Genomic DNA, 27,947 nt, shown 5'->3' with positions numbered 1-27,947 from the left:
ATATGAGTTTTACTATCGATTTTAATTAGAAAAGTCACCATCGGAATCTTTGTCGATGAGGCAGAAGGCTTCTCGGCATTCGGCAATATGAACTTCTGTCCATGCATCGGCCATCTTGATAACTATGAAAGTGGTTTTTTAGAAAAGAAATGTTATTTGAGTGAATATTTATAGAAATATTAACATTAATTAATGGGAAAATAATATATTTTGGTAGTAAAAGTCAGATGGCACGAGGACGAGTGGATCTTGGTTTCAATGGTCAAGCCTGGTACTGAAGCTTCTCGTGGACTTTTGGGGTCCAAAACCTGAACGTTGACTTGAATGAAATAAACCAAAAGATATCAGATGGGGTGTATTCAATTCAGAGTTTTGATGATTTTTAATGACTTTTTCAAATGATAGATTTTTATGAATTTCATAAATTTTTATTGACTTTTACAGAATCTCACATATTTATAAACAGATTTATGTGGATTCATGTAGACTTTTTTGCAATATTTTTATAGACTTTGTGAAATTATTTTTAAATTTTTTATTTAGAAATTTTGTACTTAACTATAACATATTATTTTTTTTTATTAGTTTCTTAAAACCAATGATTAATTGACATATATAACAGTTTGAAATAGTTTTTCAATATTTATATTAAGAAATAAATTTACTTATTTAAAAGTTGAATCATTTAATCCTTACATGTGTACATATATGGGTTTGTATGCATGCTTGTAAAATTATTAAAATACATCAATTGATTAATCTGTAACCTTGTTTTTGAATTGATAATATACATGTGAAAAGAAAATTATTTAGCATTGTGTGAATATAATTTTATATAAAAATATCATAGCTTATATATTAATTGAAAATGCTAAAAAATTAAAAAAATCATGGTTATTGCGAGGCTATTCAATTATTAATAATTACCCGAAGTTTTTTGGATCATTTTTTATTATTATTGAATATTACATAAATTTGTATAAATCATAAATTAAAAATCACAAAATCAATTCTAAAATTCAAAATTTCCTATAATATTAAAATTCAGCCAAAAAATGAAAATTTTGAAAAAGAAAAATGAATATATATATATACATACATCGAAAATTTGAGAGAGTGATAGAGATAGATGAGAAGAGAGAAGATAAGAAGAGATGTTATGTGAAGCGACAGAGAAATAAATAAATAGCTTTTGTTTGAGTTAAAAGTTTTAAAAATCCATCCAAATATTTGGGTTGAATCAAATACAATTTTTGACAATTTATAGTTATATATTAGGCCTTAATGTTTGTATGTTAATGAATTCCATGAAATTATTAAAAGTCTATTGAAAGTTTGAATACATATATGCTTTTATAGAGTTTTTAAAGTTAATGTTGAATATCACTTGACTTTTTAAAACTCTATGAAAGTCTATTTTGAATACCATTAGATTTCAGTAGAGTATGTAAAAGTATTAATTGAATACATCTAAACTTTTAAAATCTACAAAAGTCATTAAAATTCAATAAATCTCCTACATTGAATACACTCCGTAAAAGTAAACAATTTTTACCTAATCGAAAGGGTATAAACTCATCTCCAAAAAGACTAGCGTTGTGTTTTTCAAAAAATATTCTCACCCATGTTTTTGTTCATACATTTTAATTTGACATGGAGTGGATTTAAATCGAAACAACTGTAATTATGAAATAAAACAAAAATGATGGTATAATTTTGAATATAAAAATCTGATATTTATGTTAAAAGGACGAGGGGTTTCTAGGTGAGTACAAAAAAAAAAAAAAAAAAAAAAACTCAAATTATCCAACGTATATGTATAAAACAATTAAAAACTCAACAAACAAAAAGTGGCTGTAGTTTAGTGGTGAGAATTCCACGTTGTGGCCGTGGAGACCTGGGCTCGAATCCCAGCAGCCACAAATTTTTCCTTCTGTAACAATGCTCAATGACAACTCCTCATATTCTTGTATATTTTGCTAAAAAATAACACAATTTTATGTAAGACTAATTCATAAAAAAATATTACTTTCATGATAATTTTAGATCAAGTCAATTATTCTCATGATTATAAATCTGCATATAAAATATTACTTTCACGATAATTCTGGATCAGGTCAATTAGTTTCATCGATAAAAACCTATGAGACCGTCTCACAAAAAAATCTACTCAAAAATTAATATATATTAGTATTTTACTTGTGCAGTTTATTCTATATAATTAACTATTAAAATTAGTAAATACAGGGATCTGTTTCATTTTGTCAATAAAGTGATTTTTATTGCTGTATGTATGAACCCTAAATAATAGATACAAAAAAAATTTAAAAATTAAAAATTTTAATTTTTAAAAAATAAAAAACTATGTAATTTATTATTTTTAATTTTTAAAAAATAAAAAACTATGTAATTTATATTTTATTAGAAATTTTCTACTGTGTTTCTATATTTAGTGAAATTAAAAATCTTGAAGATTTTAAAAAATATTTATATTAAATATTTACATCGAGGAATAGGCGTCAATTTATCAACAGTCCTAACAAAATAAACATGGAAACCATCGTCATTTGATAGATCAATTATCTCTGGCAGATTTATAGTTGAGCCGGCAGTTCTTTCAGAAGAAAAATTAAGATTTTTTTAAATAAACTTCATACAATTACTATAATCAATTTTAGTCTTCAGTTAAATTAATTTACCAAAATAGTCTTTTTATCATATCAAATTACATAGATATCTCCTATCATTTAAACTCTATTCATCATCAATTTCTTTATCTCAAACTCTTTATTTGATTTTCGCAATTTCTCGAATAATCTTAAGAATTCCATGCATTTGGACATATATTGGTGATAATTTAAGATAATTCTTTTGTCGAGTATCATTTTTATGCATTTTATTTTTTTGAAGGTTTGTTGTGTATACTCATAAACTGTTAGCATGGAGTAAAGTAGAGACTTAATTGAGACCATTAGATTTTTTTTATATTTGTGTAAACTAACATTGATGTAATTATTACGTTTCATAACCACGGTGATTGATGATTTTATTTATATTATTTTAGATGAGCAACAATCGTAATTAAAATATTATAACCTTGGTGGTTTCGTATGCACTAATTCAAACTAAGAATTCATAATTTTATTAAAATATGTTTATTGATATAAGTAAGTAGTATTAAAAAAATTAATATATTATAAATTAAATAAACAGAACAAATGTTAAACCAACTCTTAAAGAGAAATAATAGATAATTAAACAAATGAATCACGAAAATGGAACATGTGTGTTCATAGAAAAAGGGTATTTTAGGATTTTTTAATTAAAAAAGACATAATGCAAAATGTGTAATAAAGAAGATCATTTTTAAAATTATGACTTTGAAATAGATTAGAATATTCAATTTCCCAAAGATTAATGATCATTAGGCTCGACGGATTAACTGCACAAATTCATGTAAAAGAAAAAAAAATTTACAATCATTTATATTAGACAAAAAATAAAAAATATAATTATTTTATTGAATTAAAAAACCATGTCATTTATAATATCACTTAACGGATCGAAATATTGATATTTGAAACATCGTCTTAACCGAACTGCGTAAATTATACTGTAGAGCTACTCTCGCTCTCAAATCAAGATTTTCTATTTAAATATTTACAAAATAAAATATTTTAAATAAATATAATCAATTATAAATTAAATGATTATAATGATAATTCACAAAATAAATATTTTCATGTAAGTTATAACTAAAATAATATTTGATGTTTATTATAAATTTATTTAAGAGGGATTATAAAATATATATATATATATATATATATATATATATATACACTGAATATAAATGAATGAAAAAGAAAATTAAGGAAAACGGTCGACATTTTATGCATATGCATACCGATAATTAGGGTTGATTTTGAAAAATATGAGAATTGCTAGGATTAGTGATTGTGTTTTGAAAAAATTGGATTTCTGCGAAAAAAAATTCAAACACTTAGTTTTCAGAATGAAAGGAATCAGAGAAGATGGGAGATCGTTGGGTAAAATACGTTGGAAAAATGAATTTTGTTGAAGTGTTTGAGTTAATTATAACTAGTACACCGCCGCACGCGTTGCGTGCTTGTATAATAATTTTTATAATTCATTTGATTTATATTTAAATTATGATCAAAATATAATTATAAAAAATAATGAGGAACTACACTGTAATTTTGATATATAAATTAAAAATAAATTGAAAAATAAAAGAATAAAAAAATGACCTCAATAAGAATTGAACCTATAACCTAAACATCAAAAAACAATGACAATATCCGCTGAACTACATATAACTTGAATTAAAATTTTAACATTTTATTAATATATATAATTATTAAAACAGACCATGACACCAAAGTTAGTTACTCTAAGTATCTCAAACTTAATAAAATAGTATAAATGACAACAATCAATGTTGGAAGAGCGATCGAACCGTGATGATTGAGCTGCTGTGCGGTTTAAAATATTTGAGTTACACCATTACCACTAAATATAACTTTTAATAAAATAACAAGCGCTCGGTCCTACAATCAAAATCTGTCATTAATGTTTGTATTTTGAAACTTTAAATTCGTTGGGTTAATAAGCAGTTGTATATTAATTTTTTAAAATTTATAAACTATATTTCGAAAATGAAGTAGTAGTTAATGCAATATATTGCATAGATTTTGAATTTTTAATACTCTCTTTTAAAATAAGTATTAGTTATTGCTGTATATTATTAGTTTTTGGAATAACATAACTCAAAATATTTGAGGGAACATGATTCAATTTTGCTTGATAATAGTTTTCAATTTTTTCCTGAGGCAGTGTATTAATTTTGAAAATAAATTAAAAATTCAGTAAAAAAAAGATAAATTAAATTAAAACAAAAGGAAATAAACTAAAAATACATGTTTCGAAATTCAACAATTTCATCCAAGTTTCCATTCACTATCATCTTGGTAACATGAAATATATTTGAAACATATATTTCACTCATAATACGTTTTCCACAACTCATTTGAATAATGATAACAAAATGTTCTTCACCGAATTACCCAAATATGTCAAGATTTCATCAACGAAGTATCTCTACAAAGTACATGATAATTTGTTGTTCCGAACAAACAATAAATATACAACATGGAATGTAAAAAAAATTTATTCAACACAAATAAAATCAGAAAAAATAAATATTGTTTACTCTAAATTTTCTATGACAAAATCAATAAGTTTTGTTGGAAAATTCGGTGAAGACAATAGGAAATCTTAGATATCAATAAAATTCGGTGAAGACAATAGGAAACCACTTTGCCAATGATATATGCAAAGACATAAAAAAGAAAAAAAAAACTAAAAAGCAATTAGGGAATCTTAGATATTAATAATAATAAAAAAGTAGCTTACAAAAAATTCATTCTCGTCAATGATTTGTGCATATTTAATTTCAAATCTCTAAATATCTTGAATTCAAACATTAGTGACAGAAAAGAATCATTGAAAATCTTGGGGATGTTAGTTTTATAGATAAACTTGATTTTGTATTTGTTTGTTGTTATGTTATATTTCATTCGGTTTTCTGCAACGATTATGTTTCAATAGCAAAAAGATGACTTTATTTAAGGATGTAAACGAACCAAATCGTTTGTGAGCTATTCGAAGCTCGATTCGATAAAAGCTCGTTTGAGCTCGTTTAATGAGGTTCGTTAAGATAAATAAGCTAAACTCAAGCTTTATAGTATTCGGCTCGTTAGCTCGTGAACATGTTCGTTGGTAAGTTCATGAGTACTCTTTTAGATGAAAAATAATAATTTTGATATTTGATTTATTGATTTTACATATTATTTATGAAATATATAGAAAAATCTATTAAATTTATTTACAAATTTTAATAAGAATAATATATATTTTTTAAATAGATAATTTACTTTTTAATTAATTTAATGAAAATTTAAATGTATAATTCATATTTATTAAGCTTGTTTAGGCTCGATAAAGGCTTGAATAAGCTCGTGTGCCATGCATATATTCGTTAAATAAAGCTCGAGCTCGGCTTGATTATAAACAAACCGAGCTCAAATATTCAAAAGTTCGGCTCGACTCGACTCGACTCGATTACATCCCTAACCTTATTTGATGATTGATTTTACTTTCTCCGTGACAAGATGTTTGATTGTCACATGTATGCTGGAATCCTGTAAAAAAGAGAAAATGAATATCAAACTTACACATTCACAAAATATTATTAAAAATGTGATATAGTATTTCTTCATCATGAAAGATGCATTCTAAGCTGAATTTTTTTATTGTTTTCATATGAAGGTAGATATTAAAAACGAATCATGCATAGTTTTAGTACCCAAAGCAAAGTTGAAGGTTCACTTCACGGATGAAACTGACTGAATAAAGGAGTCCTTTGTTATTCTGAATGGAATCCTTTTCCATGCTTAATATTTTAAGCTAATTGACACACACACATCTATACTTCTATACTATTTTATTAAGTTTGAGACACTTAAAGTAACTAACTTTGGTGTCATGGTCTGTTTTAATAATTATATATATTAATAAAATGTTAAAATTTTAATGTAAGTAATATGTAGTTCAGCGGATAGAGTTTTTGTTTCTTTGAGTTTAGGTTATAGGTTCAATTCTTATTGTGTTCATTTTTTTATTCTTTTATTTTTCAATTTATTTTTTAATTTATATATAAAAATTACAGTGTAGTCCCTCATTATTTATTATATTTATATTTTGATCTTCATTTAAATATAAATCAAATGAATTATAAAAAATATTATACACACACAACGTGTGCGTCAGTATACTAGTATATATAAAAACCTAAATGTATTTAAACAAAACGATATCAACTAAACAAATTTGAATCTGGTTTATAATTTCGAAAAGGTATTTAATATTGATTTGAATTTTGAATAGTCTGAACAAAGGAAATTTTAATCTGTTTTAAATTTTAGACAGTAAGTCGAAAGAGGCCCATTTTAAATTATATATATATATATATTGTAGCACCGAACGTTTGCCTTTTTACCAAAAACTATAGCTAGTGATAATGATGTAACTCAAATCTTTTAAACTGCACAACAGTCCAAGCGTCACGGTTCGATCGTTCTTCCCAAGTGTGACAATTATTGCATTTCAACAATCTTTGTCTCAATAATTGCAGTCCTTACAATCACTGATAATCGAATTCATGACTTTGACATTGATATCAATTGTAAGACCAAATGCTTGTCGTTTTACCAAAAGTTATACCTGATAGTAATGGAACAACTCAAATTTTTTAAACCGCACAACAATCCAAACGTCATGGCTCTACTCAGCATGAAAATACAGTCCCACAAGTAATTTTACAATATAGTAATTTTTACCCATTAATTTAGGAAACATAAATGGCAAAAACAACACTAGAAATTTGTTGCAACAAAAGTTGTCTTACCTCATAATTTCCATAATAACAATATATATCATAAGGTTTTTTTGAATAATTGTTACTATTTTTCTTTTAAAGAGATTATTGTTAAAAATCAGAACGTTGCGAGAGTCCTATTTTATTTTATTTAAAGCTCAAAAGCCAAAGCCTCTCGGAAGATAGCCGTTACAAACTCAACTTTCTCATCCCTCTCTCTCTCCAAATCCAGAGAAGCTCTAATGGCAACTTCAGTAGATTCTCACTCCCCTGCTACCCTCAACAAGGTTTTCCCTCTGCATTCAATCCAACTTTTTCGTTGGTATTTAATGAAATTATTGCATTTTCCCACTTTTTTTCTTGACAAAATTTGTGCAAATTTGCAGGGTTCTCCGAGCTTGATTGGTCACTCTTCGTCTCCTCCCTTGTTTAGCACCTCCTCTGATAAGCGTTTCTGGAGTACGCTTCGCAGCCGGATGGACACACTACTCGAGAACCGGAAGCCTGCCGAGCAGGCAGCGCCCGCGGAATTGGTGACATTTCTGTTTATTTCGAGTGTTTTGGGATTAATTCGTGAAGAATTTAAACCGAGCTTTAATTTAACCAGATTTTACGCGTTGTATGGGAATTGATGATGGATGATTGGTTGTGTGAATTAACTTTGTAGAACGCCACAGCAGTTGATCGGTCGAAACGAATGAAGGAGGATTCTATGCTTTTGATGAGAGGGTTCGACTCTGTTGCGCAGACTCTTTCGCAGCTGTCTGACAATATAGAGAACGCCCTTCAGGTGAGACACCCGAGATTTATATAGATACACATATAGATATGAATATACAATGAGCGTAAGACGCAAGGACTTTGAAAATGATCAGAATTTTTTTGAGCAGAACCTATATGGTAAAAAAGGGTAAGACTAAGAACCCACTATGCATCAGAGACTTTTGTTTGTTTTTTGTGATTTCAGGGAGCTAGAGATCTAGCTAGGCCACCCACATTGACCGAAATAATTAACGCCACCCTTGAAAAGGCTAAATCTGAAGGAAATTTATCTCGGGAAAAAGTTAGTAAAGAAGAAGATGATACTGAAGAAGAAGAAGAAGAACAAAGGGGATTGAAGAGGAAATTGGAGGAATCCCAAGATGCTTCTGGGGAAGAATCTTATAACTATTGTGAAGAAAAAGGAGAGAGCCCAAAAGAAATGGAGAAAATCAAGAAAGCCAAAAATGTATGTACTTTCTTTGCCTTTCTTTTGGTTTTCGTCTTTTGCGATAATATCACACCAAATATTGATCTTATGCATTTCACATGGAATAAGATGGCAATTTCCATGGCGACTAAAGCTTCTGCCTTGGCGAGAGAATTGAAGACCATCAAATCAGATTTAAGCTTTATGCAAGAGAGATGTGCTCTACTAGAGGAAGAGAACAGAAAACTTCGTAATGGATCCGCCAAAGAGATCCGTCCAGATGAAGATGATCTGGTAACCATGATTTACCTTTCAGATTTAACTTGCACATTTTTTCTGTAATTTAAGTACTGATAGTGCCCACCTTTTAATTTGAAATTTTACAGGTAAGGCTTCAACTGGAGGCACTTCTAGCAGAAAAATCTCGTTTAGCAAACGAAAACTCTAACTTGACGAGAGAAAACCTGTGCCTCCATCAGCTAGTGGAGTACCATCAGCTAACCTCACAAGATCTCTCTGCATCTTATGAGAACTTGTGCAGAGACATGTGCCTAGATTTTTCTTCTCCTACTGAAACTGACGCTGACAGATGTCAAAATACACATCCAAAAACCCCAGATGCAGAATTCTTAGCATACTCCAAGTCGCTGAACGAATGCTACGATGATGAACATTACTAGACAAAAGAAGGGGGAGAGAGGGGGTGCGCGTCTATTGTACTTTTCACTGGTGCTTTTGAGAATTGTGTAGGCGTTCAATTCCTTCTATGCTCTACAATAAAGAACTTAAATCTTGATGCATCAGCCAAAAAATTTGATCTTTGGTCATAAAGTTTTCTCATTCCTGTTTGCTTGAGCAAACTTGCAATTTGTATCATCAAAAAATAATCATTCAGATTATTTAATTTTAGTGCATTCATATTAAAACTGAAACACAAAAGACGGGAGGATACATGTGTTACATCAGACATACTAGAAAAAAAAATTCAGTTGTTATTTTACATGCAAGAGGTTTAATACATGAGATACATCAGACATACTAGAAAAGAAAATTTAGTTGTTATTTTACAAGCAAGAGGTTTTATAGAACTTGTTTTGAAGACTCTGACGCTGACAGATGTCAAAATACACATGTATGTATACATTACTAGACAAAAGAAGGGGGAGAGGAGGGGGTGCACGTCTATTGTACTTTTCACCGATGCTTTTGAGAATTGTGTAGACGTTCAATTCCTTCTATGCTCTACAATAAAGAACTTAAATCTTGATGCATCAGCCAAAAAATTTGATCTTCGGTCATAGAGTTTCCTCATTCCTGTTTGCTTGAGCAAACTTGCAATTTGTATCATCAAAAAATAATCATTCAGATTATTTAATTTTAGTGCATTCATATTAAAACTGAAACACAGAAGACGGGGGATACATGGTATACATCAGACATACTAGAAAAGAAAATTCAGTTGTTCTTTTACATGAAGAGGTTTTATACATGGGATACATCAGACATACTAGAAAAAAAATTCAGTTGTTATTTTACAATCAAGAGGTTTTATAGAACTTGTTTTGAAGACTCGGACGCTGACAAATGTCAAAATACACATCCAAAAACCCCAGATGCAGAATTCTTAGCATACTCCAAGTCGCTGAACGAATGCAACGATGATGAACATCACTAGAAAAAAGAAGGGGGAGAAGGGGTGCGCGTTTATTGTACTTTTCACTGGTGCTTTTGAGAATTGTGTAGACGTTCAATTCCTTCTGTGCTCTACAATAAAGAACTTAAATCTTGATGCATCAACAAAAAAATTTGATCTTCGATCATAGAATTTCCTCATTCCTGTTTGCTTGAGCAAACTTGCAATTTGTATCATCAAAAAATAATCATTCAGATTATTTAATTTTTGTGCATTCATATTAAAACTGAAACACAGAAGACGGGGGATAAATGGGATACATCAGACATACTAGAAAAGAAAATTCAGTTGTTATTTTACATGCAAGAGGTTTTATACATGAAAAACATCAGACATACTAGAAAAGAAAATTCAGTTGTTATTTTACAAGCAAGAAGTTTTAGAAAACTTGTTTTGAAGACTCTGAAAGCCACAATCTAGAGTGCTTCGTCACTTAACAGAACTTGGCGTCAATATCAAGAGACCGCATTTTTTTTTTGTATCTGCGCGTGCGCTTCTTTGGCTCCGGAGATGATGTCCCATGACCAATAACAGCATGTGGAGCTGCGCGACTTTGAGAGGCGTGCTTCTTACGAGGTGATGGATTTGAGAATAAAACTACTTCCTTTGAGGCACACATAATACCCGTCATCTTCTCATACTGAATCAAAGCACCCAATCCATTTTGACAAAAAATATAAAAGCTTTTTACCCGATCCTTGACATTCGAAAATCAATAGACACTAGTGAACAAATCAAATGCAGTGCAAGATAGAAAGATAAGGGTTGTTACAATCAGATGAAATTTGAGTAGCAAAGGTTATAAAATGTTAACGAGAAAACTCTACTTGCAGCATCAATTTCTTTGGCAAACTCTACGTGATGAATTAAAAATGGGTCAAAGAAATTTTCAACAGAAAAGTTCAAGTTACCGCTTCAATTTTTCCAAGGGCAAATTCCAACTTCCGGGATAGATGAAAATTTTCTTCCATCAAGCCCTCCATCTACAAAATTAGAGATGACAATTCAGAAAAGAATCAAGAATTATTTTGCGAAAAGCAAGACAAGACATAGGAAAGACAACAAACCTTCTTCTGTGAGCCGATGTATAGGCTTTTGTAGTTTAAGTCAGTGAATGAGTCCTCGTTCAATGCCTTGTTAACCTGTTTATCAGTCTGTTGAAGCTAAAGACTCGTCAACACGAATCCACAACTCAACATTGTTAAAGGACAATAATATGGTTAATACCTTAGACACGAATTCATCAAATACTTTAATCAGAAATTCAAATTTATCTGCCATTTTTTTGTCATTCACCATCGACACGGTACCGATACTCACAACATGGGGTATTTCTTCCTCCATGGTTTTTTTGTTTGAGATTGGCGCATTCACAACTGGTCGGACAAGTGGTAGTTCTTCGCTCATGACTCCATCGTTTAGAATAGGCCCAGTATTTGTTTGCTGAACAAGGGGTATTTCTTCCCCTTTACTCTCAGAAATATTTATATGCCCCATAGTAGGTTTCATCTGTAGCCTCTCAGAACGTGGGGATGAATTCATAATACGGCAAGATCTTCTGACAACCACATCCATAGCCCGTGTGTTGTTCTTCTTTGCCGATAAGCCGTTGGACGTCGAATGCACGGTATTACCAGCATTCACAGCTTCGGAAATGTTTGCACTGCTAGAATGAGAGTGGTTTTCCAAAGTTGCTATTGTTGTCTCTAAACAATCATTGGAGATTTTTCCCTATCCAAAAAAAAAAAGGCGGTCTTGCTCAAATTCTAACCTGAATTCTTGAAAATATAGCAGGCATTCCCAAAAATGTCACATTTTTTCTATTCTGATCTAATCTAAACTAAACATGTGAATTTACATGGTTTTCTAAACGTAGTCATTTTACAAATGTATGTTTTATACCCAAATCACCCTCACTAAACTCCATCCATCTAAATTACTCGAGTTCAAGAATCTAGCCTTCCTTTCTTTCCAAACCTCTTTGTTTTTCTGTTTTCAACAACATAAATTTCCAGTGAACAACACATTAAATCTCGCAAACAAAATAAATCTAACGAAAAAAAGACTTCAAGCTTCCCATCTACAGCGCTGTTTCTCCATTCAACACCCCCACTCAGTGCCCAGTGGAATCATTACACACACGACAAGTCGGCAAGAATGGAGACACACACACACCCGAAACAGGAAAAAAACCCACCAAATTTTTGTACCTCATTGAAAGTTGTCTCGGCCATCCTTTTCCGACCCATTCTTCCTGTGGCTCAAAGAAATCAAAGATAACATAAATAAAGGAGGGGAGGTTTGGTCTGTACTGTGTAGCACCTTGGTACGCTTTATGTTATAGGTTTTTGCGAACATATGAATTTAATTTTAAAAAAAAAATACTAATGAACTCAAATTTTTTTGTTTTAAATTCAGAGATTGACACGGATATTTTGTTTAAAAATATATTGGGAGTAGAACCAGACTCCAGAATCATCGCCAGATTTTAATGCGCCTGGAATGTAGTAAACAGTGAGGTTTAGAAATCCATCAGAAACACCGATGAATCTTGGCCGTTCATGTCAAAATTTAGAATCGCGATGCCAACGTGATTTGACTTCTCCAAGACACAGAGCGAGGACGCTTTGATTGAATTTTGAATAAAGATTTGTTTTTCTTGGCCAATTATTAACTTCCGATCTCCAAATATAAACTTTCTCCACATTTTCTGCTCTTCCAAGTCTTGGTTTGAGTTTATCGATTTGTCAATGGCATGTTTTTTGTGAGATGATTTTACGAATTTTTATTTTATGAGATATGTCAATTTTACCGATATTAATAATAAAAAATAATACTCTTAGCATATCTGACCCAAATAAGATATCTCTATCATAAAATACGACCTTTAAGTTCGTCTCAAACAAATTTTTCATTTTTTTAAAATTTTAAAAATATACTCAATTTTTATAATTATAATACGAGACATTATTTTACTTATTAAACCTATTCTTAAAAACATATGGTATAAAGACATGTAGCTATTTGACATTAATTTATCTATCGAGCCTATTCCTAAAGACATATAACATAAAGACATCCAGCTACGCAAAGTTTACAGCATATATACAATGTTCACATTATCGATTTTTTTAATGATTCATCATGTTTCCGTATAATAAATTGAACAATTTACCTTTTTGACCGGAATCACGTCGGTTTGCATCCATCGGGGTTTACAGATTACTCTTCACACCCTGACCACGAAGTCGCAACAGATAGTTCCTGATATAGATTTCTTCAACAATACTTAGCACAACTCTATTTCGTTTTCTACTTCAGGGTGTATAGTAAAGTCGTTCAATTTGAAAATAATATATGAGATGAGTAATAAGTCTTGGTCTTTTTATTCAAACTATTATTACATAATAATCTCCTGTAGAGGAGGATGATCTAAAAGTAACCGGAATACAAAAAAAATTAGAAAGAGAAATATTATAATTTATTTGAAAGAAAATGAAGAGGTTGAATGATGTCTTCATCTTTCTTCTGCATTAGTATTAATAGAAGTCTTGGTGGATTTGAAATATGAACTTCAAGTTTTTGTGAATTATTCTGTCAATTGTGGCCGACAGCGTCTTGTGAGTGGTGGTTCCTTCAACCACTAGTTGGTGCTTTATCTTTATGAGTGATACATCTTTCCACTAGTTAGTAGAATCGTCTTCTAGTGGTAGTCCATCCTCCATTATCTTTGTCAGAGAATCTTATGTTGTCCCCGAGGAAACTATTTTTTAATTTGTCCTTCACCACTTGGAATTGTCTCTGCATTATCCTTTCGGTTAGATATTGGTCGAAAACCCTTCACGAATTCTAGCTCTGTTTGGTTCGGGCATTCTGGACAGATATTTTCTGACCATCTTCCCACATGAGCCATGTTGCAATATTTTCGACGAGTTTCTTTGCTTCCTGGCAGCTTGCTATTCCACAGAATATTTATTTTTTTCCAAATAAATCTTATGCAAAAGTTGTTGTTTTTCTTGTCATAGTGTTTAATAGAAAATATTCATTTACAGAATTATGATAAAATTTAAACAAAAACTTGATTTTGTCCATCTCGGTTAGACATACACATAGACCACATGCTCTTCTATTAAAGATGTCATCTTTAGTTATTGAAGCAACAAAAGGTGTGTCTTCTACAAGAGGATCTTTGATAAACTTTTAAACATGTGTATCTTGACTCCTTTGCTTGATAAAATGTAGTTCTGGTGATGTACTGAAAAAGTATAGCTCCAAAATGTCTCTTCTGGACAAATAGTCGTTGTTTGCCCATGTTTTATGAATCGCTTACTGATTCCACTTAGGTAACCCTGAAATTTTTGAGAAGCTGGATGATGTAGTATAAATTGAGGCAAGGACCCGAATTCATATAATGTCTTAACCTCATTTAGATATGGATTAAGTTTCATCAATATCCTAGAATATTTTCCTGCTACATCAACCCGAATGGTATGGTAGCTTGGTTAATGTCTATTCTTGTTTTCAACTTCTCCTATGTTGATATACTTGAAATGGTACCAACCTTAGTTTTACCCTTGTCTGTATGAGGTCTAATGTTGATTTCTCTCTCTTCAATTCTCGAGGTAAAGAGTTGACTTGAAAACTTGAGATAAGGTTCTGAAGTCTCAATTTTTGTTTTGGTTGATCCATCTGGAGATGATCCCGACTTAACACTTGTACTTGGGGTATTTGACTATAGGTATAAAGTCCGTACTAAAAAACTCTCCATTTGGAAAACTAGTGGCTTCTCAATGCCTTGGAGGATAGACCTTTATATTATATATCATAACTGGGTATAAGCCTGCAAACGTTTTGTCATTCGATCAAAGACAATTTTCTTATCGGCTTACTGTAGCATACCCGCAACTTCTACATTTAGGGCAAGCTTGTTGAACTCGTTTGAAGTATTTCAAGGTGTTCTCTCAAATACCCCTGCATTTTTATGATGACATCGATATTACCGTTATCCATCTCTTGTTAAGAAATATGCAAGAATGTTTTCATTAGATTTAATAATCACAATATCAAAAATTTGTTTTTGACATAGCTTGTGAAACGACCCTTACTTTTTTTATTTAAAATTCTACTAAATTTTTTCTATTAATTCGAAAATCACCATTTATAAATAACTTAAGATTTTCATAAATCAAAATAATTTAAAATTTTAAATTTCAAGTTCATAAAATCTCTGAAATCGTCAATTACCAAAATTCAACTTCTACTTTTAACTTGATCAAAATTAACTTCAAAATAAAGTATAAAATCTCTAATAAAATTATTAACAAAAATCCTATAAACTTTTTTCTATCAATCTAGTGCGGAAATAAGTGTCCCTCGGGAGTGTACTGCTGTATCCGATCTACTCAAGCGTCAGTGTCTCCCTCAATATCATCGTCACATGCAACATTCAAACCTAGTGAGTCAAATAGCTCAGCACGTTCTAAACATGAGAGGCAAATGATACATATACAAGCACATGCATCAAAATCATACTTTTATTTAAAATAACTTTTATGCTTAAATAAATCATATATCGTATAATCATAAAATCATACAGCTTTATATCATTTATCATTTTGGGTGAAATGTGATCTTTGAAAATGACTAGTATTTTATCCTCTGCTATACTGATCAGTCTTAGCGTCCATTGCGCAAGGGGATGGGCACTAGGCACCGCAATGGAAATACAATCGTCGGGTTTCGTCTGGGGCCTTGTCCCGTAAACGGGCTCCCTTTAAGGCTTTTTCTCTCACTACATTCCCATAAAATTGTAAGTTCACCGTTCCTTCTTAAAACGGATCCCCCACATATTCTCTACCTTTTTGTCACAGTCAATTCACATCCCTCAAAACATTTTTCCTTTTTCCCTTTTAAAGCATAAAATATCATGACTTTCCAAACATATCATTTTAACAGTAAAAATTTGCACAGCTTTACAATAAATCATAAAATTCTATTTTTCATCAAAATATATCATTAACATGTGTTATGGCCATTCGGGACGCTGCCAACACTTATCGTAACTACCTAGGTGTAAAATGACTGTTTTGCCCTTGGACTCTAAAATTCTCGATTTCGACTTTTTCTTACTTTTATTGACTCTAAACCATCTCAAATAATTATTTAAGCTTGAATTTAAATTTTAAATTTTTATTTAGCTTAAATTCGGGGTTTTCGATTTAATTTATTATTTAATTATTCGTAAGTGTTTAATTCTCGATTTACTTCAAACTTGAATATTTTGATCTCAAAATTTAAATATAGACTTTTACTTCCTAGGCTACCATTGTGAGCCATGAGCCACCCCCGTGGATCCACGGTTCATCCATTAACCATTAAACTTGATTTTCGAACCATAGCATGATTCAATCGAGCCATCTCCCAATTTTATTGAACCACGCCCAAGCCACCTCGATCCAAACCCTGACCAGCCCACCTAGGGACCTTAATGACCAGCCCTGACACAAGGAACCAGCCCACACACGTCGCACGAGCCCTGCACACATGACCCGAGCCACGCAGGTGCTTCCTACATTCACTAGGACTCCTAGTCGATCTAGGACACAACTATCTACTTAAAAATTGATCACCTCTGACCCTCATCAACCCTGGACCTGTCCCAGACCCAACCGAACCAGCCTCGAGCCCTCTGCTTCATGATGCAGCATCCTGCACCAGGACAAGCCGCGCGAGTACATCCTTAAGTGTACGGGAGTCCTTCTCGCGTGGGACTCTTTGCACGAGCCACCACTGAGCCCAAGACTTCCTAAGTCACCTTCCTAGACCCCTTTCGCACCAGCCTAACCTCGCCATGCACCCTCTTGAACCCATCGACGCATGCGTGCCTTAAGAAGTGTCCTAGTTTGATAGGACTCATCCTTTGGCTGCTGTCCAAGGGTCATAGACTTGCTAGGACTCTTCCTCAGTCCACACCACGTCCTGCACAAGCCTTGGTCGAGCCGCAACCCAAGCCCCCACCTAGCCGAGCCCTCAACCACGCGCAGTCCCCATGACATGCATGTGAATCCCTCGTTTCTTCCCACAACCACACACGACCCCTCCTAGATCGTGTATGGCCCCCGTGTTGTCCCTTAAATGACGTTTTATTAGTCTTTTAACATCCTAAATTGGCAGCATATCCCTTAGAAATCGTAATGTTAAATAAAAGAAGCATAAAATCATCAAAAATTTAGATATTCGTTTTATCGTAAAAGTAATCATATAAAAATATTTTTCATGCAAAAACAATAAAAACAAAAATATTATGATTTGAATGTTGCACCAAAAAAGTTTAGTAACGTGCATTTGCGTTTGAAACGCTCGAATATTCAATCGTTGGTGAGGGTGCGTAGGAGGACGAACAGGCGACGAAGAACCCTATCTTTTCTTCCTTGAGGAATTTCGAATTTAGCGTGTGATTGTGTGTGCAAAACTTGGCTGCATATTGAGTTACAAGCTCTAAGTTCTAATTTATAGATTTTAATTCGCTTATTAATGGGATTGTGTTTTGGGCTTTCAAGCTTGGAGCAATTGGACCTACTTATGTTGGGTAAATTAGGCCCAATAACTCTTATTTACTTGAAAGATACTATTTTATTAAAAAATTGGTTTTCAAAAATAATGTATTTGATATTTTAAAAGTCATTTGTTAGCTAAAAACCGGCTTCCCGGATAAAATCGAGCTCTTCTAGTAAAATAATTCGAACTCTAACATTTTTAGAAAATTTTAATCATATTTTTAAGCCTTGAAAATATTTATTGAAAATATTTATTTTATCATGGTCGTCCCCGGTCTTCTTTCCTCAGCATATTATCGAATATTCGGGTAAAATCCTTCAATTTCATGAAATCATGACATATAATCATTTAGTCATGCAATAATACCTTTAATCATATAATATGCATCAAGTAATCATTTAAAATCAATTAAATAAAAGAATTATGAAATTTAATTTATTTTCATGCATGCGGTTTATGCAAGTTGGTTTTTCGGGCGTTACAGCTTGCCACCTTAATAATCTAGCTTTCATAAGTTTAGATTCAATTCTATTTTTTAAGAAAGCTTTTACCTGTGTGTTATGAATGTTATCAACTTTTAAGATAAATTTATTTGCTAGTAAAAACAATTGTCATTTTTCAAAATCTTTTTTTACTACATAAATTTTTTTTCGTTGATATGCTATCTTATGGCTTCTGCTTATGAGAATAGTCCACTGCAATACAAGCATAGTTGTTCTTCTTCTGGTGTGAGCTTTGTTAAAACTGCTGCCCACCAATGATCATTGACATCTGTATATAATACCAGATCATTTTCATCTTGATGAATAGCCATTTTGGAATATTTTTTCATATCTCCTTTAGTTGGCTAAGTCCCTTTGTGTGTTCTTCTATCCATATATATCTCGCATTTTTTTCAACAATGGACTAACATTTTTCTATGTTTTGCTAGGCTCTTAATGAACATCCCGACAAAATTAACAACTCATAAAAAACTTTGTAGCTATTTCTTTTCTTTTAATATGTTTGGAAAATTTTGCACTATTTCTATTATGTGTTCCAGCAAAATTATTCTAGATTCATCGATTTCTATTCCGAGGAATTCAATCTTTCTTGTAGCAACGAATGCTTTCTTTTCAGATGAAACTCGTCTTTTTTTCTTGCAAACTTTAAAAAAAATCTCTAAATGTTTGATATGTTCTTCCATATTTTTAGACGCTATTAAAATATCATCAATATAGACAAACATAAATTTGAAATAATCTTTAAATAGATTATCCATTTTTCTTTGAAATATATAAGGTGAATTAACCAATCTCATTGGTAAGACTTCCCAAATATTGTGTCCATATGGTGTGGAGAAAAAAACTGCGAATTTCTTGTTTTTTCATGCATCCGAATCTGATAGAATCAAGACTTTCAATCAAATTTAGAGAATATTTTAGTGTTATTTATGCAACTGATCAAACGTTCTCTACTAGGTAAGAAATTCCCATCAAACTACAGAATATTATTAATTTATTGGTAATTAATAACTATCTGGGTTTGTTCCTGTTTATCTCACCATGATTTCTTACAAGAAAGCCCAGACTGCTGTATGGTGAAATTCCTGATTTGATTAAACCAAGGTCCAGATATTCCTTGATTATAATATGCATATCCCTTTGATCAAATAGTTCATTTGGATAGGTTACATTTGAAAAACTCATATTCATTGTCTTCTTTAATTTTAAGAATGACTTGATGTTGATTCTTATCTCACCATGCCAAAATATCTTCATTGTAATTTTTTTGATCCTTTTCTTGACATTATCTATGGATACTATTGATTCAAATTCTACATCATTCTGGTGTAGAGCTATCTTGAGAAATTTTGTTTCTTCTTGTTGGAGGTCATTATCTGCTCTTAATTGGAGCATTTTTTCTCCAAACCGTCTAGAATCCTTCATTTTGGATTTAGAAGTTTTTCTTCATCACCAAACTTGCTGTAAAACTGGATTGGAATTTTTTTTATAAAATGTCTTTCTTTGTCTCTGAACTATGACTTTGTGATCACATGGTACTGTGAACACTAGTCTTCTAATCTAATTTTCTTGTGTATAGAAATTAAACATTTGTAGAAAATTTTTTCCTAACAAAATTTCAGCTCATGTGTCATGAAAATAAATCGGTAGTGTTTTTAACTTGTACCAAGGTGTATGTCCAGCACCTTCGATTAATATTTATGTCATCTTAATTCCTTCACATAAGATTAAGATTCTGTTGGAGAAATCTCGTCTATCAATCTGAGGTAATTATTCTTCTAATTCTTTTGGAAAAACTCTTTTTTTTTATGTACAGATTTCAGCTCCTGAATCAATAAGCAGTAAAATATTATGTCTTATATTGTTCATATAACATCCCTAATGGGATGTATATGTTCATTGAATTTTTTTTACAATCTATCCTCTGCCATGAATTTAATTCCTTTAGCCAGTCGTTTCCAAAGTTTGTGTTCATCGAGAAACTCTAACACAATAACCAATTGATTTGGTTCTTTTCCTGGGTTTCCTTTGATGTGAACTTCCAATTCTCCAATATTGATCATACCTTAGTAAGTTCCTATCATAGGTTATTCTAAATAGTATATAGTGTTACAAGAAAATTGATTTCTTTGTCTTGTAATATCAAATACTATTTCGACTTCTCTTTATCCTTCTGGACATCTAAGTTTTTCTATTATTGAAAAACTTTTGTTCTCGGTTGGATTTCTTGGGCATGGCTTTTTTCCCACTTATAACTTGTTATTATATCTCATTGAAAAGATTGTATTACTGATTTCAGTTTAATACTTTGATTTATTTTAGAATATGTTTGTCTTGGATATGGATATTTGTTTCCTGTATTAAGAAAAACTCGATTCTTTCTAGATAAATTGTCTAAGCAACTTTTTCAAATATTTATGGTATTTCAATAAACTCATTTCTAATAAATAACTCCGAATTATATGTATTAGATAGAACATATGAAATTTGCTAGGTAATCGAATATGGTATATCACATTCTTTCATCAGCCTTGTGTTGCGGAGCTACGTATTACAGAATCAAAGATTCATGTGTAATCTCGTGACATTTTTTCACAAGATTAAGGTGTAATATAATCCAATTAAAAACTATTATGCTTGAATATATTCACACCGTGAATTCATGAAATATTTTCTTACTCAAATATATCATATTGAATATACTAAGTTACTTTCGAGAAATTTAGTATGGTTAATTTGGGTAAATTGCTATGCACTCTCTAAATTCAAATACAAAATATCTGCTAGTCCTTGTCAGAAAAAATATTTTTTATATTCTTTGATCCATAACAAAATGTGTTTGCACTGTCTAAGTCCAAATTTATTTTCTTGGATCAAATTCGGTACAAACATTGAAATTCGGTAGTAATATATGATATTTGAGTTCTAATTCTTTCAGATTTGATACTAATATATGATTTTTATGTACTCAAACATGTATAACAAATATTGGCATTAATTAATTATCTTTTTGGATGAAAATCAATATAAAAGATTGAATATATGGTACTAATATATGATATTGAGCACTAATATTTCAGACCTGGTTCTAATATATGATTTTTGAGTATTCAAACATGTGTAGCAAACGTTGGTATTAATAAAGTTCTAAATTTTTACTTAATATCTTATCTTTTGTATCAAATTTAAAAAATTTTTTACTCAAATATCATATATTAATATCATATTTTCAATGTTTGATATATATTTTCATCAAAAAATACGTATGTCATTAATATTAGTAATTATTATATAGGTATTCAAAAGTCATATAGTTGTATCATATCCGAAACAATTGATACTCAAAATATCATATATTAGTACCGAAAGTTTAATGTTTTGTACCGATATTTTGTCCAATAAAATAAATGCGGGCTTATATAGTGAAACACATTTTGTTGTGGATCAAGAGGGGCAAACAAATAATTTTTCTGACAGACAATTTGTGTTTGGATTTAGAGAGTGTAGAACAATTTACCATTAATTTTACTCGGATATACTTAATTTGAGTATTGCTTATATACAAAATTAAAGTATCTTTTTCAGAACAACTATATTGGACAGTTTTATCAAAAAGTTTCTGGGAAAATAAAATACTTTCTAATATTTTGGGTTCATGATTTTTTTATTTAAAAGAATTTTCCAAGTATTTTTTTTAGTTAAGAACTTGTCCAAATTCGTTAATAATGCGCATTATTCAAAAGTTTGAATTTAATACGTCTTTATCATCATCTATATTTCTATATAAATCTATATTATCTAACATTGTTGTATTATTGAAATTTATAGTTGATGGTAATGCTATAACTTATGTTGGGGATCGAAATAGAGTTTAGAGGGGGGTGAATAAACCCGTTCCTTTGACGGTCGTTTTTGCAAAGGGTGCTAGAATCCTGTTAGATATTATAGCTAATCTTGTTGTAGTATATAACCAGCAGATCACAATATAGTGCGGAAACGATCTGATGGTTTAAGGGTGACAATGATAAAACAATAGGCAGTAGACAATGGTTGTTTATGGAAGTTCGAAGATGAAATCTTCTACGTCTTCCCTTCTTTTGTTTCCAGAAGATATCATTAAAAGACTCTAGTTTTTACAGTACAACACTTGTACACACCCACTTCAGCAGGACTTATCCTTTGCCTACTGAAACTCTTAGTTTCTCAACACAATAAAACAAATACAGCAAAGTTCTGGAAAAGACTCTTTTCCAGATTACAGACTCTTATAAAAAAAAATATAATAATGTGAATATGATTGTAGAGAGAGTAAGAAACAGTTAGCACAATATGATCTCAAAAGATCAGATAACTATTGTGAAGCGTGTGCTGCTTTTCTGTATATTGAGCTTGAAGATGATAAGTAGTTCTAAGTGCTCAAATCGACGTTTGTATATTAGAGAATGTAATCGTTGTTTCGGTAACCTATAAATGTCGTTGATTTTGTGTATTTATAGAAGTCTTGAATCCAACGTCTATAAACAAAATGGCTTCTTTGACTTCTGATAGAATTAGCTTTATTACCTAAAAAGGTTCCTGCAAAAAGCTTCAGAACAATCAGTCTTGTTTGATACCATATTTGGTAAAACGTATTAAATAACTTTGTTCAGCATTAATGATGCATTTAATACTCGTACTTTGTAAAGTAACGGTAACATTTAATATATGATCGATAGGTTCTGATTTAGTAAAAGTCAAGTTCTGCTTCTGTTTATCTAATCTGATAAGTACTTCGAAGAGTACTGCTTTGTTAGGCCATCTCCAACCCTGCGCTATCATAGTACTGCTTTTTACTCCAACGGAGGCTGCACCATTTCTCCAAAATGGCGCAGCCTCCCTCCTCTGCGCCAAATTTGGCGCAGAGGAGAAACCCAGCGCCATTTTGGCGTTGGGTTTGGGCTTTTTTTGTTAATTTTTTTAAAGGTTTTTTAATTAATATAAATATGAATAAAATATTTTTAATAATAATATTATATAATTGATGAGTAAAATTAAATCGTGTTGATATAAAATATAATTCATAATAAAAATTAAAACACAAAAAAATTAGTTATAATTATATTAGAAAATTTATAAAAATATTTATTTCTAGTTTTTTATTTTATTTTTGACATTTTTAACTCTCGTAAATATATAATTGATAAAATATCAGAAAAACCAACAGAAAAATTTTGAAATTAAAATTACAACACCCAATTGAAATACAAATACAAAGATAATACATAATTGGAATACAAATTCGAAGATAATACATAATTGAAAATTACAAAGACAACAATGCGAATAAAAACATAAAAATGACAAACAAGGTAGATGATCAATAATCTCCTAAATTAGATCCCTATCCTCCAAAATCACCAAAATATTTCCCAAACGTGTCATTTTCGTGTTGTCCATGTTCTTCATTTCTTTTTTTCAAAATTTTGGCTCGTTCCTTTCGAACAATTTCGCGCATTTCAGGATCACCTATCGTGCTTAAATCCATGTACAAAACTTTATTCTCCTCTTGAAGGGTTGCTAATGCTATTTGTTGTTGTCTAGTTTTAATTTTTTTTGTTGATTTGCTAATTTGAGCTGCTCATTTTGCAATGTTAGGAGTTTCATCTCATAACTTTGTTGAAGTTCAGTGGATTCTTTTTGTAATACATTTATAAGATCGCGATGCCCTTCTTTCATTGTAGATATCAATTCCAACACATTTTCGTCCTTTTTTTCTTTAGTTTATACTTTTTAACACCAAGAGGTCGCTGGGATGACGTGCCGCCTGCATTTTCATCACTACTTAAATTAATTGAAAACGGAGGTAATCCAGGATAACCTGATATTGGAGTATTTGGTGTCTGGCTATCTGACTGTGACGAGTCCAAACTTATGACATGCATTCTTGCTGGTGCGCTCATTGGATTGATGTCACTCGAGAATTTCTCCATATCTTTCATAATATACCACACATGATCATATTTGAAGCCTTTACTAAAATCAGCATCTTGCATGAACAAATCTTTTGCTCGATTTACCTGTACGAAAATATCCAACTATTATCTTATAAGAAATTAAACTTGTAATTTAATAAATAGTTGAATAAAAAATACTTACAATATCCTCTTCTGATACGCCACTTGGGCGGAGAGTTTCAATTTGACGAATGCATCCCCTTAGTTTTCCAACTTCACGGAGTATATTTCTCATGCGACATTGCAATGATATTTTGTTACGTACTTGTAAATTGTTTGGTTTGCTGATGTTGTAAGCTTCTTCGATATGAGTCCAAAACTGATCTTTGGATTGATTGATACCTATAATAGGATTTTGGGATATATCAAGATACATATGACATAAGACTCTGTCTTCTTCGACATTGTAAGAAGGAGTTCTAGAATTTGAAGCCATTGAATTGCTTGGAATAAAGATTTCATTGGAATGAAAATTAAAGCTGTGATGATATCATGAATCGGATATATTTTACTTATAGTAGAAAGAAGATAAGATTGTAATCTCATCCAACGGGCAAGATCAGATGTAATCTCATCTAACGGTCATAATACTGATAAGGTTGTAGATAGCACAATCCAATCCAACGGCCATATTCTAGATAAGGCAATCTCATCCAATGGTCAAGATGATGATAAGATTGTAATCTCATCCAACGGGCAAGATTAGATGTAATCTCATCCAACGGTCATAATACTGATGAAATTTTAGATAACACAATCTAATTCAACGGACAGATTGTAGATAAGGCAATCTCATCCAACGGTCATATTTTTTGATAAATTATTATATAATGCGACGAAATATCATAGATTATCACACCACATTCTACGCTCTCACAAACTTGAAAATGAATTCTCATTTTCAATTTCACGCATCATCCTCTAGTTCATCTTCATTGTCTGATAATGAAGATGAAACACCTATTAATTGAATGGATGATTTTGAGAATTTGGATAATACACGAAATGCAATATTGAATATTGTATCACAAGATCAACAGTTGGTTGCTACCTACATTATCCACCAAGAGCAAGAAGTCACACACGGAGGTTCAATACCAGGTCATATAGTAATTCACCGTGATCGGGAAATTGCCGACCGTAATCTGTTCAACGATTACTTTGCCGATAACCCAAGATATAACGAAGCAATGTTCCGACGGAGATTTCGAATGTCTCGAAATCTTTTTCTTCGTATAGTTGATGAAGTAAAGAATCATGATATTTACTTCACACAAAGAAGTGATAGTGTGTGGCGTCTCGGGCTATCGACTATTCAAAAAACAACTGCTGCTTTACGAATTTTAGCTTCTGCATTACCCGCGGATGCTACGGATGAATTTATCAAAATTGGAGAGTCCACTGCAATTCAATGCATGCAACGCTTTTGTCGAGCCGTGGTGGAAGTTTTTGCCGAGCGATACTTGAGATCTCATATTAAGTTCTAAAAATAAATTATCTGTATAAAAATTATGTCAATTTTAATAATGAAGCATTTGTATTAATTCGTATTATAAATATTAGAGTTAATATATATAAGAATCAAATAAATAAATTTAACTATTAATAAAAATAAAATTATAATTATAATACTAATTTTAACATTAACTATAATTATATTGTTAAATTTATAAATAAATAGTAAACAAAAAGAATATTCTAGGAATATACTTTTTAGTGTAAGATTTGAAGTAAATAGGTTGGAGATGAATGTTATCTTTGGTGCAGAAACTGCACCAAAATAGATTTATGGGTTGGAGATGGCCTTAAGGCAATACGAGAACTTCTGCTTTTATACTATCTTCTGGTTTTACTAACCCGATCTACTGGTTTTGACTATCATCACCACAATTAAATTAAGTCTATCAATTTCTCCCTTTGCGGTGATGCCAAAACCTAGAATTTAGTATGATGAAGAAAAACAAATATATCAAAAATAGCTAGCAATTATAACCAAATAATTGATAAGTAAATAAGCAGTAAAGCAGAGTTCAAAAAAGTATTAATTAAAGATATTAATCATCAGTCCCAATATCCTTGAACAGTGCATCATCATCCTGAGGATCTTGGCTTCTGAAGGATGATTCTGCTTGATGATGATGTCCTCCAGATCTACCTTCCTCTGTCCTTTCTTCTGTCCTACCCACTGCTTCCCCATTTTTGGCATCAAAACGAGTGAGTAATTCGTCCATTCGTCCAATAAGACTGATAATGCTATCATTCATCATCTCCAAAAATGGGACTTGATTCGAAATGCGATCATTAAGGGCCTGAAGAGATTGAGATTGGGACTCAATCTTGGCATCGATGGTTTCAAGTTTCGAATCAGTAGCTTCAACTAGAGTTGAGATTGTGCGAAGACATGAATCATGATCAGAGACAGTTCGAATAACGTCAGATTGACAGAGCATTATGTTAGCATGACTGGTCAAAACATTTTTCCTGAATAGGCTTGATTCAACTTCAAGTTTTTCCAATGATTCAGCCGTGTTAATGACTTGTTTCAAAATACGTTCACGAAAGAAGTTGGTATCACTGAATTCACCAGCATGATCGTAGGACAACTGTTTGACGATCTCTGAAACTCTTTCAATATTACGTCGCAGTGTATCAATCTCAATCTCAAGATCAAAGCGATCTTATTCTTGCGAGTAGACGTTCTGAAATATCAGCAAGATGAGCAATATATGAGCTATGTGAGCCGGTGAATCAGTAGGAGGGACAATCAAGGCAGTAGAAGAGGCAATTTCCGTTGGAGCAGTAGCAGCAGCAGGGGACCGTTCAGCAGAATTTCCTTCAAAGTCAGTAGATTGGTCAGGAGTTGCACTTGCTTCTGGTGGATTAGCTTCAGTGGTTACCAATTGCGCATCAGCTGGAATGGATTCAGATTGAATTTTCAACAGAGCTTCCATTTCTGCTTGATGTTCCGCAGAAAATATCTCCAAATTTGACAGTAGTGAAGCAGCATCTGATCTTTCCGTTGGTTGTTCTGCTGGATGAGCTTCTGTATGAACCACATCATCAGCTTGAGTAGGTTCTGGAGCAGTAGATACAGTAACATAAATGGATTGAATTACTTCATCGACTGAAGGCAATTCTCGAACAGAAATAAGAGAAGAAGATTGAGTAGGCAACTTCAGAGATGCAGGAGTACTACAGACCTTAGCTTCTGGTGGAGCTTTAGTCTTTTCCTCAACTGGCTTAGTCTGAGCAAAGTCTTGAATGAAGCCTACTGAATACTGTACAGATTCTTCAAATGTTTGTTCTTGAGCAATAAGTTGCTCATTCATCATTCTCCAACGGTCAATTAGAATATGGATCACATTCTGATCCTGAGTAGCAGTTGGAATCATAGCATCAAAATTAGACTGAAGAATCTTTAAAACTGATTCCAGCTTCTGTCATTTCAGCTGCTCAAGAATGAAACTTTGTCGTCTCATTGCTTCAATAACAATTGCAGTTTTGGCAAGATCAAACACCTTCTCTTCATTCTTTACCAGTTTATAAAATGCAA

At 31.6% G+C, this 27,947-nt stretch overlaps 4 protein-coding genes and 1 non-coding gene across 6 annotated transcripts; 3 read left to right on the top strand and 2 right to left on the bottom strand.

Moving 5' to 3' along the window:
• Positions 1 to 1,850: 1,850 nt before the first annotated feature.
• Positions 1,851 to 1,922, top strand: TRNAH-GUG (transfer RNA histidin (anticodon GUG)). The gene has a single exon. It is a non-coding gene; the product is annotated as a tRNA-His (tRNA).
• Positions 1,923 to 7,642: 5,720 nt separating this feature from the next.
• LOC142518947 (uncharacterized) lies at positions 7,643 to 9,488 on the top strand. The gene is made up of 6 exons (XM_075621811.1): positions 7,643 to 7,746; positions 7,846 to 7,992; positions 8,127 to 8,249; positions 8,427 to 8,687; positions 8,778 to 8,942; positions 9,035 to 9,488. The coding sequence occupies exons 1-6, from the start codon at positions 7,702 to 7,704 to the stop codon at positions 9,326 to 9,328; spliced, it is 1,035 nt and encodes a 344-aa protein (XP_075477926.1). The 5' UTR covers positions 7,643 to 7,701; the 3' UTR covers positions 9,329 to 9,488.
• Positions 9,489 to 10,517: 1,029 nt separating this feature from the next.
• Positions 10,518 to 12,826, bottom strand: LOC142544316 (uncharacterized). Of its 2 annotated transcripts, none has more exons than XM_075651377.1 (5): positions 12,552 to 12,826; positions 11,569 to 12,072; positions 11,409 to 11,504; positions 11,253 to 11,324; positions 10,518 to 10,981 (listed from the first exon to the last, which is right to left on the bottom strand). In XM_075651377.1, exons 1-5 carry the CDS (start codon positions 12,588 to 12,590, stop codon positions 10,775 to 10,777), a joined length of 918 nt encoding a protein of 305 aa, XP_075507492.1. In that variant the 5' UTR covers positions 12,591 to 12,826; the 3' UTR covers positions 10,518 to 10,774. The 2 variants fall into 2 exon arrangements, with proteins under 2 accessions (XP_075507492.1, XP_075507496.1); XM_075651381.1 differs by having other exon boundaries at positions 11,409 to 11,495; positions 12,552 to 12,824.
• An 11,298-nt stretch (positions 12,827 to 24,124) lies between these two features.
• Positions 24,125 to 24,629, bottom strand: LOC142509875 (uncharacterized). Its single transcript, XM_075619590.1, has 2 exons — positions 24,537 to 24,629; positions 24,125 to 24,457 (listed from the first exon to the last, which is right to left on the bottom strand). Exons 1-2 carry the CDS (start codon positions 24,627 to 24,629, stop codon positions 24,125 to 24,127), a joined length of 426 nt encoding a protein of 141 aa, XP_075475705.1.
• Positions 24,630 to 25,365: 736 nt separating this feature from the next.
• On the top strand, positions 25,366 to 25,881 carry LOC142509858 (uncharacterized). Its single transcript, XM_075619589.1, has one exon. The coding sequence runs from the start codon at positions 25,366 to 25,368 to the stop codon at positions 25,879 to 25,881; it is 516 nt and encodes a 171-aa protein (XP_075475704.1).
• Positions 25,882 to 27,947: the final 2,066 nt, after the last annotated feature.

The sequence above is a fragment of the Primulina tabacum genome, chromosome 1 (assembly GCF_025594145.1).
Source record: "Primulina tabacum isolate GXHZ01 chromosome 1, ASM2559414v2, whole genome shotgun sequence".
NCBI classification, from domain to species: Eukaryota; Viridiplantae; Streptophyta; class Magnoliopsida; order Lamiales; family Gesneriaceae; genus Primulina; species Primulina tabacum.
This window is presented reverse-complemented; position numbering and strand designations above follow the sequence as displayed.